The 18,803-nt window shown below is 40.3% G+C and overlaps 1 protein-coding gene across 1 annotated transcript in view; it reads left to right on the top strand.

The window, feature by feature from the left end:
- Rhag (Rh associated glycoprotein) overlaps window positions 1-17,781 on the top strand; it is a 28,745-nt gene extending 10,964 nt beyond the window's left edge. The window contains exons 2-10 of the mRNA XM_042265859.2: window positions 6,011-6,194; window positions 6,402-6,552; window positions 8,974-9,121; window positions 9,335-9,501; window positions 11,233-11,370; window positions 12,188-12,309; window positions 13,306-13,379; window positions 13,721-13,794; window positions 16,882-17,781. Coding sequence (XP_042121793.2) covers window positions 6,011-6,194; window positions 6,402-6,552; window positions 8,974-9,121; window positions 9,335-9,501; window positions 11,233-11,370; window positions 12,188-12,309; window positions 13,306-13,379; window positions 13,721-13,794; window positions 16,882-16,956 — 1,133 coding nt within the window. The 3' untranslated portion in view covers window positions 16,957-17,781. The remainder of the gene's footprint in view (window positions 1-6,010; window positions 6,195-6,401; window positions 6,553-8,973; window positions 9,122-9,334; window positions 9,502-11,232; window positions 11,371-12,187; window positions 12,310-13,305; window positions 13,380-13,720; window positions 13,795-16,881) is intronic.
- Window positions 17,782-18,803: the final 1,022 nt, after the last annotated feature.

Below are 18,803 nucleotides of genomic sequence, written 5' to 3'. Positions count from 1 at the left end.
CAGAGGATGATAGAGAAAGAAAAGCTGGGCTTTTGAATCTTAAAGGCTACCCACAGCAACACATCTCCTCCAACAAGACCACACCTCCTATGTCTCCTAACAGTCTCCAACAAAGTCATTAACAAAATATTGGTTTCCACCAGCATCAGTCCTTGTCCTCTTGAAGGAAGGGTTGGGGGCAAACATTGTCATTGGCTGTCTCCTCCTGCCCCTATCTCTTTCCACCTCATGTTCTGAGAGAAGGTCTCTCCCTGAATCATTGATGAGGCTGGCTATCCAGTGAGCCCCCAAGAATCTCCTGTCTCTTCCATTCCAGAACTGGGTTTATCAGCACATTCTGCTCCATCCAGCTTTTGATGTGGGTTCTGGGGAAGCAAGCTTGAGTCTCTGTGCTTGTAGAGAATGCACATTGTCAATTGTGCTATCTTCTCCAGCCCCGGGGTCAACCAACTTCTAAGGGGTGAAAATAGGTTCTCCATGGGATAAGAAGTTTACTCCATGAAAATGTGATGAAATGTCTTATTTCCCTTTATTCTGAACAATGTAACAGAGCTTGAAGCAGTTGCTGGAGACACCCATGAAAAAAATCACTGTCAGCTTAAAGTCACAGAAACAATGAGGGAGGGGAGTGCAGCTACTGGAATTGACTCATTAAATCTCCAACAGTACATCTATCAGAACTAAGAAGCAGACTTCATTATTTGAAAATATTTGAATATTCTAGCCTCCTTTAAGGATGACCCTGGAGTACTATCTTCTTAATACAGATCAGTGTTAAAGTATAAAGGCTTATTGTCCTATGCACTCATAAGTTTAACTTGCTCATTCAGTATTTAACATGGGATGTGTCTCAAGTACTGGAGACATCAGGAGATAAGCAAAAGCCAAAACCAGACCCATACAGAGTCTTATAAATTGAGATTACTCCCATTTTACAGATTAGGAAACCTGGGCTTAGGGAAATTTATTGAATGTGAAAGGCACTCAGCTAGTAAGAAATTCAAATGTAACATGAGCTATTAGCATCTGTGCTGATTGATCTTATGTCAACTTCACACACAAACTAGAGTTATCTGAAAGGAAAGACCTTCAACTGAGAAAATGCTTCCGTAAGATCCAGCTGTAAGGCATTTTCATAATTAGTGATTGATTGGGGAGGGCCCAGCTAGCCCATTTTGGATACGGCCATCTCTGGGCTGGTGGTCCTGGGTTCTATAAGACAGCAGGCTGGGCGAGCCACAGGGAGCAGGCCAGTGTTGTTCAAATCTTAGATGGTCTTATAATAATAAAAAAAAAATTAAAAAAAAAAAAAACCAGAGCCAGATATCAGGGTGAAGGCTGAAAGACCAGAGAAGCAGAGCAAGCCATAGCCACCACCTATGACTTCACCAACTCGACGAATCCTCTGATTGAAATCCTCTGAGTCCTCACCCGAAAGGGTCTCAGCTGAACTGCTTCAGTTCCTATTTCCTCATGCTTTCTATACTTTTCTCAATCCCAGTCACTTCTTGGAATTAAAGGCACATGTGCTTCCCAGAACTGGGCTTAAAGGCGTGTGCCATCACTGTCTGGCCTCTATGTCTAATCTAGTGGCTGGCTCTGTCCTCTGATCCTTGGGCAAGCTTTATTAGGGTACATAATAAATCACCACAGGCCAGTAAGCAACACTCTTCCATGGCCTCTGCATCAGCTCCTGCCTCCAGGTTCCTGCCATGTTTGGGTTCCTGTCCTGACTTCCTTCCATGATAAACATCAATATGGAACTGTAGGCCAAAGAAGCTTTCAGCTTCTCTATTTTCTGTTGTCCAGTTTCTGGAGAATATTTAAAATTAAAAGCAAAACACTGTGTTTTGGTCTCAGGTTATAGGAATCGGTGGGGGAGGAAAGCGAGGGGAAATCTGGGCCTTTTTTAAAGGCCGAAGGAAGATGATTTGTATAGGAGAGAGTGGGGGCGAGGGATGGAGGGTAGTAGGGGTGACTACGAATCAAATTACAGTAATATATATATATATATATGTACATATATATTATTTTGTAAACTAAAACATTATTTTTATTAAATGGGAATTGGGGAGGGATTTGAATCAGTTTGTTCAGTTGCTCAGTGCCCCCCCCCGCGCGCGCTTTAAATAAGAAAGTTTTACAGCACCCCCACCCTTTATCTGATTTGACTCAGATGAGGGTTTCGCAACAGTAGCACAATCTAGAATTCTGAGCTAGAAAACTCCTTGTGGTGGGGTCTGTCCTGTGCTCCTAGCATGATTAGCAGTGGTCCCAGTCTCTGTCCTCACTGTACCTCACTGCACCCTGTTAGATCGTTACAACCGAATATGCCGCCAAATACTGACCAGTGCTCTTTCAGCGTAAAATCAGACCTATGCAGAGAGCCACTGATTGAGAAACATCTAGGAAACTCTTAAAACGTGTTGAAAAATGATCTCCCCAACCTGCAAATCCCTAAATAAATCGCACCCCCGTTCGCCGCCACAGAGTGCTCACTTTATTGTTTTAAAGGCAGAACCTTGCTGCATAAAACTAAGTTTCCATTCGCAAGCTCTTAAATGCAATCCTAACCACCTAACCTGCTTTGATCTGGACCTATCAAACAAGTACTGCCAACAGTCTTCAGATCCCATTAGTGCTTTAGCAATTTCAGTATCAGACGAGGTGTTTTTGCCCTCTTGTGGCAGAAAGTAGTAATAACACAAATTGGAGGCCAAACGTGAAATCCCTTGCCACACATAAAATGTCTAGTTTACCATAGAAGGGAATGGAAATAGAACCTGCAGGATAATTCTTACCAACGGGAGACATTAAAAATTGGATAAAATATTAAATGAGTTGGTTACTGAACACTTTAAAGCTAATAGATTACAGAAGGGAATAAAAGAACGCTAAGAAAAAAAAAAACATAAAAGATGTTGAAAAACATTGAATGCTGAGTTAAAACACCAGTAAAGTATCCAAACAGGACATCTTTATCACATGCCTTCTTCCCCAAGAGGGAACATCACCTAAGAAGGGATTGAAAGATTGTAAGAGCCAGAAAGGAGAGAAGATTGCTTCAAAACAATGTCTTCAGGACATGACATTTGCAGTTTTGAACTCACAGTGACTAAGGCTTCCTGCACAGACCTACATAAAATTAAGCCAGTCAACACTACAGCATAAAAGGGAGGGGACCCAGGGTCCCCCACCTCCAGCTGAGGAGCTACCCACAGTTGATGGTATATAGGAGAGGAAGAGTCAGTTTTCTTCTTGTTTGTGACCCACAGTGCGTTGTCCATGGTCCAGAGGGCAATGCCCTACAACAGTGGGACTCAATGGGTTATTTAAAAAGGAGGAGGAAAAAGAATCACATAAAGAAGGGAGTTCTGATATGGCTTAGATACGTTGTATTCACATTGCAATTACCGATGAACCATTTAAATAAATAAACCTGGATTGGTTCATTCTAGCACTACAATTCCAAACAAGTAATCTAACTGAGCTTTGCGCCCCTAATCACAAACCAAACTATAATAAATAAAGTGCAGGACTAGAAGACCATTTGGAAACCCTCCTTAAAAGAGGAGGTAACATAGTTCCAGAATGATCTGGCAAAGTCATTGTTAGGAAGAGTCATGCAAGTTTTTTATTTGTTTGTTTGGTTGGTTTTACTTTGTTTTTCTAATTGCCCTCCAATGGAGTCTATGATCAAATATAAAGAGGAGTTAACTGGTGGTAAGACAACTTTTAAAAAATGCATATACATACTCGCTTATATTTCAAATGTTTCACAGAGTGATACTCATTGAGAGCTGTCTAGCAGTAATTATCTTATCCAGGTTCTGGTGCTCCTAAGTACAGAGTGAGGTCAGTACAGAAAAGATCAGTAACCAACAGGAGACAAATTTGGGAAGAAAAGGGCCTTGGCTAATCCCACAGCAGGCTCGAAAACAGGGCTCACACAGCATCAGGTAGTCTGCTCCCTCCCAAGAAGAAAGAATGTCCTCCTGAATAAGTCTTTAGGGACACTGCTCTGGGAAAGGGCTGTGACTTCCAACAAGATTAGAGCATTTTCCAGAGTGAATGCAGAATGTGAGGCTGCTGTCGAAGGAGCCAGGGGAAATGGGAGATAAAAGCCTTTCTAAAGGGAATCTGACGCCACTTAGCAACCTCAACAGAGTAGGCAAGCCTGCATGGCGACCGGGCTCTCCCACACTCAGTCTCTGAGTTTGTTTGTAGAATGAAGGAAAAGAGACACATCCAGTGAGGAATCTCTGCACTCCTAAAAAGCCAATGTTCTGCTTTGGGTATCTTGACACTGCTACCTTGCTCAAACAACGAAGCAATGGGAAAACTCAGACCTGGATTCAAATATTGGCTCTATCGGTTTTGTTTTTTTTTTTTTTTGTAAGTTAATTGGTCTCTAATGTCAGCTTTCTCTGAGACATGATTTCTAGACACATCTTCTCTGTGTGCCTATTTCTGTTTGAATCTTGGCTGAAATGTTTCATGCCCATCCATCACTTAAACATTTCACTTTCTCTTTCTGCTTTTGCATGTTTTTGACTTTATCTAATTGGTTTATTTTGTATATATAAAATTGAATCGTAAAAATTTGCCAATACTCCTAACATTATCAAAGTCATTTCTTCTTTTATTTGAAAAAAAAATTGTACAATAGATTCTGGTCACACTTTCCTCTCTCCCAACTCCTCCCAGGTTCTCCCCAACTACTCTCTCATGCAACTCCATTCCCTTTCCTTTTTTCTCTTTAGAAAACAAACTAACAGGCAAACAATAAATAACCCCCCCCAAAAAAAAAAACACAAGAAACACACACACACACACACACACACACACACACACACACACACACCACAAAAACACAAAATCAGAAATGATAATATACAAGCAAATCAGTAAGACAAAAAAAAAAATACCCAAACAAAGCAATATTTAACAAAAAGTCTACAAAAAATCCTATAGCAATATTAATTCCATTGCTAAAAATGATTTTATATGGTTCATTCAAATGTTATGTTTTCCACTTATAAGCTTCTTGAGGACAAAATCTGGATGTTGGCTATCTTATATTTGATCATGATTCATTTGAACTGTATGAGTCTTCTGAAAACAAGTCATCCCACTGGAAATAAGCCTGTAAATTAGGGTCTTTCAACCTAGGAGACAAAACACTGGAGTTCCCAGGCATTACATAACCTGTGGAACATCATGCAGCCACACAATAGAACTGGGAGGGCTAAACCCTAAATTCCAGACAAGTCAAGTATTTGTTCCTCAAGAGGAAAAAGCCTGCATGTTGAATCAGTGCTTTGAGAGGACTTAAAAAAAGCTACAAAGTTATTTTCTTGTTTGGCTGAAAATGCCAAAAATGCATGCTATTATATAAATTTGAAAAATGGAGACTAGCTCATTCAAATATATTTTTTTCGTCAGACTTTTACTACTTTGTTTCTTATATCTGGAGTCATTACTTCAAGTTCATGGAAACAGAGGATCTTCACCCTAACCCCTTGAGTCAAGAAATAGCAGGAAAGGGTTTATTTCATCTCAGAGGTCATCACTGAGGGAAGTCATGGCAGGAACTCAAGGCAGAATCCTGAAGGCAGGAACTGGAGCCAAGGCCATTGGGAGATGGCTACCAACTGGCTTACTCTCCGTGGTTTGTTTAGCCTGCTTTCTATACCATCCAGGACTACCTACTCAGGGGTGGCATCACCTACAGTGAGATGGTCCTTCCACATTGATCATTAATCAGGATAATACCCTACAGACTTGACTCAGTCTGATGGAGACATTTTCGCTATAGAGGTTCCTCTTCCCAGATAACTCAAGCTTGTGTGGAGTTGTCAAAAAAAAAAAAAAAAAAAAACACCAAGACAGTGATCTCCTTTTGCAGTTTTATGCAAAGGTGACAGCATTTTCTAACTATTATAACAGGACCCTTTGGGCTCTTTTATTCAAAGCTTTTTCTTCCCCCCCCCCCCTTCTCTTTTTTCAGTATTCCAAGATGTGCATGTCATGATATTTGTTGGGTTTGGTTTCCTCATGACCTTCCTGAAGAAATATGGCTTCAGTGGTGTTGGTTTCAATCTTTTTCTTGCTGCTCTGGGCCTTCAGTGTGGTACAGTTGCACAGGAACTCCTTCACAACAAAGGGAAAAAATTTCACATTGGAATCAAAACGTGAGTATCTTTGAATGTGACTGCTTGTGCTCTTGCCTTCAAGTTCACATGTTGAAATCTTAACTCCTAAATCGAGAGACAATTAAATCTGAAGGCAAAAGTCTCATGATTTTGTGGGATTAGTGCCCCATTCAAAGCTACAATTTACTGCACTATTTCAGTCTAAAATTTGTTCTTTATTCAACTTATTCTTTCTTTCACCCTCAGTATGATAAATGCAGACTTCAGTACAGCCACGGTTCTGATTTCTTTTGGCGCTGTCCTCGGAAAGACAAGCCCCGTCCAAATGTTGATCATGACAGTTCTAGAAATTGCTGTCTTTGCTGGCAATGAATATCTGGTTACTGAAATATTTAAGGTAAGGGTGAGCTACTGTGCTCTGACTATCGGTGCTGGCTACCACTCTAAGTAAGGGCAAATCTCTACAGGAGGGCCACCAGAAGAAATAGTTAAAAAAAAATAATAACCACTCTTTCTGGATTTCTTATTGTAAAATGGGGTGGGGTGAGTAACATGTTATTTCATCTTTACAAAACCATGGAAGGTAGGCGTCATTGTTGTTACTATTAATCCACAGTCAAATGATCACAGATGCTAAGTGATTCACCCGAGTCTGAGTCTGAATTTAAGCCACATTTTCCTAACTCTGTCACTCATTTTATTACACTGTGTTGCATATCAATAATTTAATTCCCACTTATATTTAAATGACTATGTAAATAACACCATATAAACCCTTATATAGGCTCAATTTTTTTCTTCTCCATGAAAATGTTACTGATTCCCTCAAAGATAATAAATAGGCTACTTCTGACTACATTGGTGTACATTTTCATTTGTTTATACTTGTATTGAACATTTGATTCAAGAGCTAATATTTTAACTTTCTAAGTATTGGTGATTTACCAAAAAAAATAAAATTAGTTAAGGTTTCTGTTCTTGCAAAGCTTAAAGTATAGTGGGTTAGACAAAAAAAAACAAATAATTATACATTCATTCTATGCTGATTTTCTGTTCGTGACAAATTGTGTGAGAAACTTAAGGGAAGAAAGATACACTTTGGTTCGTGTGCTCGGAATCAATAGCCCCTTGGCTCCATTGCTTCTGGGCCCATAGGGAGGCAGATCCTCACATTGGTGGTATGCACTGGCATGAAAGAGCACACTTCCTGGTGGGTAGGAAGCAATGAGGAAGAGACTAGGGATAAAATCATTCTCCTAATAACATGCTTCCTACAGTTTTCACCAAGTCCAAACTGCCTACTCAATTATAGACCCTTCAGTCAATACATCCATTGAAGATACCAAATCTCCTTCATATTACAATCACTTCCCCAAAGCCACAACTCTGAACACCACTTCACTAGGGACCAAGCCTCCCCTCCCCACACATGAGCCTTTGGGAGACATTGCATACCTAAATTATAACATGCCCACTTACTCAAAGACATAGAAAATACATAGTAGGAAATGGGGGTTATGAGAAAGCTATTGAGAATAGATTGAAAAGCAAGGAAGGCGTTCTCTGAGGAAGTGATAGCAACACTAGTTTGTTAGCGTTTTACAAATCACTAAGGAAGGGACATGCACTTAATGCCAAAGGAAGCTCAAGAACAGGGCCTCGTTGGTAGGGGACAGCTACAGGAGGAGCTTGAGTTACAACAGATGAGCATAGTTGGCCAGACACTGGTGTAGCTACCACGGTAGTAAGAAGATGAGATTAACAGAGAGAGGCCCTGCATGCTCCATGTATTGCTTAAGCGAAGACTAATTTGATAGATTCTGAGAAGGAAATGGGAAGGGTTCTTTTGCTACAAATATGTGAGCCTCTATGGAGGGACACAGACTTACATAGTGTTTGTAAAGTTCAAACATAACTAATGGTCACCTATCTCTCTCCTGGAAATATATGGTAAAGAGAAGAAAGGTTTTTATATGGAAGTGTTCAGCAAGGCTGAAAGTTGAAGACATATATGTGCTACAGTGATGACTGAACTCAAGTGGATGAAGTTGCTCTTTAAGGGCACTGGATATTTGTCTAGTCAAATATGGAGCAAACCAGGAGATTCTTCTACTTGCACCACTTTGAAAATCTTAAATAAATTTGTGACATTTTCCTACCTTAGTTTGCATAAGAATTTGCTCCTGGCTTAGCACTCTGAATTTTTCCTCTAGAAGCATAAAATAGAGAATACTGGATTAAATTCATATCAGATCCTAAAAAGGGAACAAAATGCCTCTCTTCAAGTCAGTATTGGAATTCAGCTGGTCTTCATGTAGTATATAACAAAATGTAGAACCATGTGGTGAGGACTGGCCTTTTTAAGGTTCAAGTCTGAGTTATAGTTAAATGAATTTTAGCTACAAAGCCAAATAAATGTGGATCATTTTTATATTGTGTCAGGTGCAATATATCGTAGTTCATTGAATGTCTCTTAAACCTGAAATAGCCTAGCACATACTACATGCCCAGTAAATTCCTGGCTCTTTAGGAATATGGTTTAACCTAAGCACCAACACAATTCTATTAAGTGGATACTATATTACAGTTTCGTAAAACCTAAAGTTCATGGATGTTCAGTAATTTTTTAGCACCACATCCCAAGAAGTACTTCACCTTTGCATGTCTCAAGAGCTTGCCATACTTTTTTTTCTTATTTTACTTCCTCATTTTATCTTTTCTTTTACATCTCCCCCTAAGCAATTATTTCATTGTCCTTCTGCCTGTAAGGAGACCCATTTTCACCTCCATGTATGCAAATTTCACTTTGTCCCCGCAGGCCTCTGACACTGGGGCATCCATGACAATCCATGCTTTTGGGGCCTATTTCGGCTTAGCTGTAGCAGGCGTCTTATATCGCCCTGGCCTCCGCGGGGAACACAAAAACGAGGAGTCTGTGTATCACTCTGACTTATTTGCCATGATTGGTGAGTAGAATGAACTTAACCTGATTCTTGTCTGTACCCAAAGATGCTCAGAAGGCCTCTTTGGGTGATCACTTTGTTTTTTGGTGGGTCAGTGTTCCCTGTTCTCCTGGCTGATGATGATGAAGGCTAAAATCACAGACATCAATTTCCAGAGCAAAGCACCCTCTAACCTGATCTTCTCTAATAAAAACTAATACCATTTATGATTTACAGGAACACTTTTCCTTTGGATATTTTGGCCCAGCTTTAATTCAGCCATTGCTGAACCTGGAGAGAAGCAGTATAGGGCCATTATCAACACATACTTGTCCCTTGTTGCCTGTGTGATCGTAGCCTATGCCTTGTCCAGCCTTGTTGAACGCCGAGGAAGGCTGGATATGGTAAGTGTCAATATTAAACCAATGGAAGCCTCATTAAGTATCAACAGTTGCTTGGATAATAAATTAGGCATCAGAGCTGGGCTACCAGGACAAACCACAAAATAGCAGACTTCAAAGAATGTTTTGAAAATAATTTTCATTCATTCACTTACTATCTAATCTGCTAAGTTGAAGTCAAGGAATTTGCAGTTTGTAGGGTATGCAGTCATGTAAAACTCAAACATAAAAGGCTTTTTTTTTCTTTCATATTAAAACTAACTGCTCTTAACTCCATAGAAAGTTTCCCTCAATACTTGACTTGTCAAAGAGTAGGACAGGGGAGTAGGATGGTGGGTGTTGGTTCTATTTTGCAACTGCAAGTGTTCAAAGGTGATAACTATGCTGTGTAGTCACTGATAAAGTTCATTCCTCTGGAGGATGGCCCCACACCCTCGAATATTTGAGCAGCACCAACTGTACTTTGTGGGATATCGAAAAAATGTGAAGTAGGGAGGGTGCATGTTAGGAGAATACAGGGGAGCTGGGGGAGGAAAGCGAGATGTAGTTATGATTATATTTCACTGTAGACATGAATGTTTTTTAAGGAAGATTTTAAAAACATAAACAATAATCCCAAATATAACTCTAGAAAAGGAAAATGACAATTTGGATACTAATAAAAATCTAAATGAGATCCTTAATAGTATTGAAGTAATGATCATTTTATTTTACTGTATGTGTGAGATGCTGATGCGGGAGGGATACAGACAAGGGACATCTAGAAATTCTCTGAAGTAATTTTTGCAACTTCTATGTGCCCAAAAAGTAACATAACATCTTTTTTTTTTTTTTTTAAGTTCAACCCAGTTTGCCTTGAGTTTCTGCCTGGGAGTTAGAGAAATGGTCATACAGGAAAAAATAAAAATTAAAAACTCAGATCAAGCACTCTTCTTTTCCAATGCATGGAGGAAATGAATGCTGTACTGTATTTATGTATACATGATTTATGTGTTTTATTTCATGTTTATGGATGTCTTGCCTGAAAGCATATCTGTGTGCCACATGCACACAGTGCCCATGGAGACCAGAGGAGAACATTGGATCCCCTGTAACTGGAGTTACAGACATTTTGTTAGCCACTTTGTGGGTTATGGGAATTGAACCAGGGTCCTCTTGTAGAACAGCCAGTGCCCTGAAATACTAAGCCATCTCTGAAACTCCTGTAGTGCATATTCAAAGCAAGGTTGAGACCATACATTTCAGCTCTTTACAATTTGTGTCGTAAGAGACAACTGCAAATACATTTTTTAAAAGATCATACTCAACAGGTTTACTTTTAAAAATGACAAGACAGCCTACTCTTTGGGTAGACCAGACAGATTGTGACTTCTGAGAATTCTGGCAAACTGAAACTAGTTCTCTTTCTCCAGCCTCTGACATTTCTGGCCAGATTGTGTCTCAAAAAAAAAAAAAAAAAAAAAAAAAAAAAAAAAAAAAAGAAGGAAGAAGGAAGGAAGGAAGGAAGGAAGGAAGGAAGGAAGGAAGGGAGAGAGAGAGAAAGAGAGAGAGAGAGAGAGAGAGAGAGAGAGAAAGGGAAAATGGTGTGTGTGTGTGTGTGTGTGTGTGTGTGTGTGTGTACAAGCACGTCTTTCCACTAATGGCTAACGCAGGTCCACTGGACTCTGCCTCCCTCCTGACTTTTTGACATTGCCTCATTCCCCACTCCTGACTCATGGTTCTGCCTCCACTCAGGTTCATGTTCAGAACGCCACTCTGGCAGGAGGTGTCGCTGTGGGCACATGTGCGGACATGAAAATCCCCCCCTACGCTGCTATGACCATTGGAAGCGTTGCAGGCATCATCTCGGTGCTTGGATACAAGTTCCTTAGTGTATGTATGATAGATGCAGTGAAGCAAAGCCTACATCTGTATCACTCACTGTCTTCTCATGTGGGATCAGTGGCGTTTCCTTCCCTATATACCTTTCACTGGAGGCCATTTGTCTTCTTTTCAGAAATACCACTCACATTGCAGCCATTCACTGACTCTCCTCTTTCCTGATGTCTGTGTGGCAGGGGAGAATCTGGTACTCATTATTAGTAATTTAGCATGGGTTATGTTAATTCCTTTTGAGAAGTTCCCGAGAATATTTTATTTTTGTTGTTTGTTTATTTGTGGACTTTGTATTCTAATGAGGGCATCTGAGATTTTATTAGAAGGTGAGAAGGTGAAGTCACTTCCTCCCAATCCAGCCACTAATGACTGTTTTATCACAAATGTATTTAAAGTGTTTGACATGGGTGCATTTTGATATCAAAGGAAAACTGAGCCTTAGATAAAATTGCCTCTTCTGAGTAGAGGCGCAAATGGAGAGATGAGGTAGAAGAATTCAGGGCAGCAGAGAGCAGACCTATAGGGGGAAAAACTTTGAAGTTTAATATGTATGTGGACTGTAGGTTTTTAATACACTGTGTTTTGAATTCATGCTAACGAATGAATATAGAGTAAATGTGGACATGATGGAGCCAATAATTTGGCTCACTATAGCAACATCTTAATCATGTATTTGTAATGTGTAATACCACACTGTGTTTTATATGTACATGATAAGGATTTATGAATATATTCTTCTACACAGCTCTTTGCTTCAGTGTGGACCTCTGTGTGCCTTACAAGATAATGACCTTTCTCTCTTTTACAACCTCAGCCACTGTTAGCTAATAAACTGATGATCAGAGATACATGTGGAGTCCATAACCTGCACGGCTTACCTGGTGTGTTGGGAGGCCTTGTCAGCATTGGGGTCGTATACTGGGAAAAGTCTAATTTGTGAGTAAAAACCAAAGGGTGTTTCTTGCCTCTGGTCCTGTGCTTTGTAATTGCGTTGGTGAAAATACACAGTGATGAGGGTGGGACTCTGCTGTTGTTGTTGTTGTTGTTGTTGTTGTTGTTGTTAACATTACAGGCTCCAAAAGACATAAATGAGAGAATACCATTAATGAATCTTTTCCAGTTGCCTCCTTTCACAGACTTGCTCCCTTAATCTTTCATAAACTCCATTGCCTGCCTTCTCTGAGAGAAGCACTGTGCTAATGATACAACTACATACAAAGTTCAGCTGCCGTTTAGTTAGCAGCCTTACACATTTCAAAGCCATTTATCACATGCTTCTACCCCCAACATATAATGTCCTCTCTAAAGTTTTACATTTATTTATTTACTGTGTGTGTGTGTGTGTGTGTGTGTGTGTGTGTGTGTGTGTGTGTGCAGGTGAACACACACATGTCATAGTATGCATGTGAAAGTCAGAATACAGCTTGCAGGAATCGATTCTTCCCTTCCTCCATGTGGAGCCAGGGATCCAGCTCAGGTCATAGGGCTTGGCAGCAAGCTTCCTTACTCACTGAGACTTCTCCCCAAACCAGTGATATTTTATTATCTTTATTTCAAAGTGACTGCCTCTGGCATTACAAGTGTATTCTCCAATGTCCTCATTGCCTTCTCCCTAACACATAGGCCACACTTAGTTTTTCTGATGTTATTGATGAACCTAATTTCACTACAATGTTTTATTTAAAGTGGTGAGGAAATGGTAGCCATGTTGTTTTAGACATTATCCCCCCTAGCCTGTGTGGAAGAGAGGTTGAGAGGTTCAGGAACTGATATTCAATAGATATTTAGTGAGTGAATCAAATCAAGGATCAATTTTTTGAAAGTCCTACGCTTTCTGAAGAATGCTTTATTAACCATAACAAATGAATGACCGAGTGTTTTAAAGGGGAAAGAAAAGAGGCATAACTGACGCTACATATTTGCTTTCCCTAGGTCTGTGGTGGCTATGCAGGCGGCAGCACTGGGTTCCTCCGTTGGCTCAGCAGTTGTTGGAGGCTTGATTACAGGTCTGCTTCGAAAGTGAACATTGAGCTGGGTTTCTCGGTACATGCTTTTAGCCATGGCTACTTAGGAGATTAACACGGAAAGATTAAGACTTCCAGATCATTGTAAAATGATCTCGAAAAACTAGGGATAATAGCCATGTAAACTCTTACCAATGCCTGGTCACTCATTTACTTCTCGGAGAGATGATTAAGACACAGTTCATTGGCCACATCCCAAACTGGGCTAAGGTTCTGGCAATGAGCTATGTTAGCTAAAGCAGATATTTTCATAACAGTGTTTTAACATTTAGTAAGGAAGTAGCCTGCCCTTATCAGTATTTGTGTTCCCTCTGCCCTCACAGGTCTACTTATGAAGTTATGTAGCTGTGATCAGCCCCCTGATGAGGACTGCTACGATGATTCTGTTTATTGGAAGGTAACGTATAGAATTCAAAAAGAGAATACAAAGGATGGTACTGTCACAGTTCAGATGGTCAAGGACTCTTTCGCTCTTCCAGATCAAAATTATGGATAGGCAAGGAGGAGCTCTTCAAATGCTGGTCTCTAGCAATTTCTGCTCTTTGCTCTGGTTGGTAGCACCTGCAGTCAGCGACAGCCGCTAGGCAGAAACAATGGCAAGTAGTGTCCTCCAGTGCTCTCGGCCTTACGTGGGGCTAGAGTCTTGGGACCTTTATTGGGATTAATCACCCACCCTTGGCAGTGGCCAGTCCACTGGGTTCTGAGACCCTTGGCCCAGGAGACTTGATCGTGGTTGTTTGTTTGTTTGTTTGTTTGTTTGTTTGTTTGTTTTTAACTCTTACGGTAACCAGAGATTTTAGATCCCCTTCTCTGGCTCCTCATAGCCTTTTCTTCTTCTTTAGTCTTAGCTCTGTTTTTTGGTCATATCTCTCTCTCTCTCTCTCTCTCTCTCTCTCTCTCTCTCTCTCTCTCTCTCTCTCTCTCTCTCTCCTTCTGGTGGCCACCTTCTTCTACCATGGCTGTTTTTGAACTATCCAACTCCTTCTTCAGCTGGCACACTCTCTCAACAACTTGGCTGCCACTGGAGTGAGTACCCAGAGTGTCATCCTCTGGCATTTTGTTTCTGGTACCTGCTAGGGTCATTCTGGAAACAAAGCTGCTTTGGAAAGCAGACACCAGACACAAAATAGCATCTTGGAAGCTGGGTGCTCAGAACCAGTCACTTGGCAGAATCCAGACATCTCTAGGGGGTTGAGGTCCATGTAGAGGTTAGCACTACCAATCCCACTCTTCTCCCGGGTTCACTTCTGGATCTGCTGCTGGGTCCACTGCTGCATCTCCAGCCTCCCAGCAGCTTCTTACACCGCTTGGAGTGCCAGCTGTTAAATTCTCGGGGCCATGCCAGCTGTGAGGGCACATGTCTCTAACCCAGGCACTCAGAAGTCAGAGGCGGGTGGATCTCTCAAGGCCAGCCTAGTCTACATAGTGAGTTCCAGGACAGCCAGGGCTGTGGAGAGAGAGACCTTGTCTCAAGAGAGAGAGAGAGAGAGAGAGAGAGAGAGAGAGAGAGAGAGAGAGAGAGAGAGAGAGAGAGAGAGAGAGAGAGAGAGAGAGAGAGAGAGAGAGAGAGATCCTCCATGTGCCATGGCTCCTCTGCTCTTTGGCTGTCGGTGCCCTCTGCCGGCTCGGCGGCCACTTTCATATTAGTTCAGCTTGCACTGAACTAACTGCAAGAAGGAACGATCAAGAGAAGCTGTTTGTTGGTCTGATATACAATGTCGGGAAAGGCAACGCAGCGCTGTCTCTCAGCGGGTTCCCTGGGTAAGGCTGAGCAGCACAACACATACACAGCCTGAGAAGGGGTAATTGAACCAATTACAGCCCCGTTTTCGTTCAATCGCAGCCTTGTCTCCAGCAACAGTCACACTCACTGAGGCGTGAGTTTTGGACAAACCATAGCCTTTACCTTTTAACACCAGCCATACAATTCCTTCTGCCAGCACCAGAGGAAAGGCTTCCCCTCTGGCCAGCATGGAAGTGGGCACAGAATCACCAGGAAATTATTGTGCCTTTTGGTAGCAAAATACCTGGTGCAAACTGGTTCTAAGAACCCTGGCTGGGGCCACACAGCAACCTTTCTGTAGTTTTTTTCAAGGCACCTTGTAGCATGCATGAGAAAGCTGGTGCATGAGAAATTAGGTTCATTAATAACATCAGAAAAACTAAGTGTAGACCAGTTGCCTGTTAGTTTGATAGTCTTTTTGATTAAGGGAGCTAGCCAGTTAAGAGAGAGTCCCAAAAGGCTGGAGAGATGGCTCAATGGTTAAGAAAGCCAGCAACCATATGACGGCTCTCAACCATCGGTAATAAGATCTGGTGCCCTCTGCTGGCCTTGCAGGCAAACATACAGGCAGAACACTATGAATAATAATAATAATAATAATAATAATAATAATGCCTAAAAGCTGCCAATTAAGACTCATATTCATTATCCCTAGTGTATTTGCTTACTTACAGAAAAGTAAACACCAGAAATTCTTATAAAATAACCTTAAAATATTTATCATTAACAGAAATTTTAGCAGCTTTTTCACCATGTGAAACAGTGCTTAGTACCTCTCCAGTGCCTAGGAAGAAGTGAGTTCCATTCACTCGTCTCAACACCACTGAGGACAGCTTTGTTTACAACCCAACACTTGTGTAGCATATGTGTGCTAAAACTACATGAACTCTCTACTCACAGATAGGAAGAAAGGCAGTGCACCTAGCCAGGAAAAATAAAAAAGTTAAGGGCTCAAGAGACGCTCAGCTATTGAGTTTAACTAACGCTCTTGCAGAACACCTGAGTTCAGTTTCCAGCGCCCACGTCAGCTGCCTCACAGCCACCTCCAGTTCCCAGGCATCCCCCTCTTCTGACCTCCAGGGTGCCTGCATGTATACGATACACATAAACGTGTGTGGGCACACATATATGCATAAATTAAGGTAAGCAGGTGAAAAATAATACACATCAAAAGGGAAGATACTTTCCAAAGTAGAAACTAAACAAGCATAGAGTTTAACCAGCAAATACCACTTATGTTCTTTATAACAATTTTTTTAAAGATTTTTTTATTAAAAAGACTGGTCAATAGCATGACGTATTATATTCAATGTACAAGTAGGAAAAAGCAAATGTAATGTGTAAGGCTGACAGCTTTTAGAGAGCACACATCCAAAGGTCCTATAAGTAGCAAACTCCAACTTCTTTCCAGCCCCACATTCTGCCTTTTGACTCCATGGTTGCTTTTTCCCAAACCATTTCCTGAACTCTCTGAGTGGGATAAGTGCTTCAACAGATTGTTAGGGAAACTGGGTCAGGAAACAGGGAATGCAGTCAAAGCTGGTGAGATAAATTATTTGCTTGTATATTTTTCTTTAATTCAAATAATTTTTATTCTAAGTTTAGATAATAATTACAGAAAACACCTTTGCTTTAGTACTAACTTTAGACAGGTCAGTGAAAGAGCCATGAAGTGTCATACTATCGATTTTGCTTTTCAAGGTTCCCAAGTTCAGAGAACTTGACCATCTCTTCTTTCAACACGTGAATCACAATCACTTGGAGCATGAAGTCTAAACACCGTTCTGAAACTCTGCGTCCTCTGCATTATTATCAAGAAGAGTCAAGCTGAAACAAACAAAATGTAGTATCCAGAGACACAGGGCCAGCAATAGATACATTCCAGGCTCCAAATGGCCAGTGTAGACATGCCTTTATATTGGGCATTATTCCTTGATGTTCAAATGATTTCTCAATTGACAGGAAATTGCCCATAAAACGGACCATCAATTGGGTTCTATCCCGGACTCTAAGAATGACTTTGCACGTGGCTAGTTGCATAGGAAATATTTGCATTCTTGATATTATGCAAAAGAGATAGATTTACATAGAAACTAACACTCCTTAATCGTGTAAGCCTTCATCCACATTTTAGGTTAGCGTACAATAATAGTTTTCATCACTGCATCTTTATGCACGTGTGTCATTATTTTGCTCTTGTTTATTCCATTACCTGCTGCACTCCTCATGATTACTCCCCCGCTCCAGCTGGGTCCCTTTCCTCCCCCAGTTAGATATGGCTCATTTTATTACATGTGTTCCATCACCATCCCTTTAGCTTCTTAATGTACATACCATGTCTTCAGTTCCAAAAAGTATAAAGCTGAAGTCAATAAAATGACATATTAAAGAATCGATACTAGGAAAATGAAGTTCTTGTAAATAAAGCGTAATACTAATGTTCTAGTTAGAGCCTTTTTAAATCCTAAAAACAGTCATAGTAATATGACACTGTTGCTGTGTGTTCTTATTCTTAATTCCTTTTTATGGTTATTATTTGTAGTAAGCACTTAAAAGCTATCTGTATAAAATTTTGAATAATTAAATATTGTTATTAAATAAGGTATTTGTCTCTAGCTTGCTTTTATATGATGATTGAAATCCATTTTCATAATGAGTACATATACACACACCTCATACTTAATGCATACCTAATTCAAATATATGACTTAAATATTCACTATAAGAATCAAGTGACCTTTGCATAGTATAACTTTTAAAGCACTGAGTTTAGAAATGGTGGCTGGCATAGTCACATTAAACCATTTTTATAAAAATCAAGTAACGTTTTTTCCGTGTTGGGATCTTTTGCCTTTTTTTTTTAATCCCCCAGTCTTGAAATCTTAACAGGAAGCACCTAGGTGCCAAAAGGCTGTGAGCCCTGCCACAATCAAGGGCTAGCTCTTAAAAGCTACAGACAAAGGTGAATTAGTTAATATTTTATTTCAGGTGAAAATGATTCTATGTCATAAATACATTGTGTGTTATGTAGGTGACTTCTTGCACCAGGCTTTCTTTCAAACAGGCTTTTCAAAGGTGTCATATAAACAAAATCTACTGTACCCCACTCTGATGACCTTCACAAAAAAAAATCTTTATTACCGTGGCATTCAAGGTTTCTTCAACCTCTACAGATCATAAGGAAAGTCATGAAGAGTCTGGGAACACTAAATTATAAAAGAGCTGATTTGACTTCTCTAAAAGCGTGTTGTGACAGCATCCATGTCTGGCTTGTGAACACTCTCACCTACCTATTTTCAATACAGCTCTTAGAACACTAGAATTTTCTTTGTTTAAACTCTGAGTTAACATTCTCTTATTCACAGTAGTTCATTACCTTTCTTTTGATGGACAGAGTATTTTTATTGTGAACAAATAACAAAGTGTAGTCTTTAGCAAATTTATTTAAGGTTACTGTAGTGAATCCCTTTCATACTTACTACTTTATTAGTATTTGTTTAGTTTTTCTTTATCATTATAAAGTTTACGGGGGTGGGGGGTGAAGCTGGACCCTAGAAAAAGCACAGTACAAGCTAAGTTCCATCACTTTCTGAGTCTTTGATGGGATTGCATGGGTAATACAT

This window comes from Peromyscus maniculatus, chromosome 21, assembly GCF_049852395.1.
Source record: "Peromyscus maniculatus bairdii isolate BWxNUB_F1_BW_parent chromosome 21, HU_Pman_BW_mat_3.1, whole genome shotgun sequence".
NCBI lineage: Eukaryota > Metazoa > Chordata > Mammalia > Rodentia > Cricetidae > Peromyscus > Peromyscus maniculatus.
This window is presented reverse-complemented; position numbering and strand designations above follow the sequence as displayed.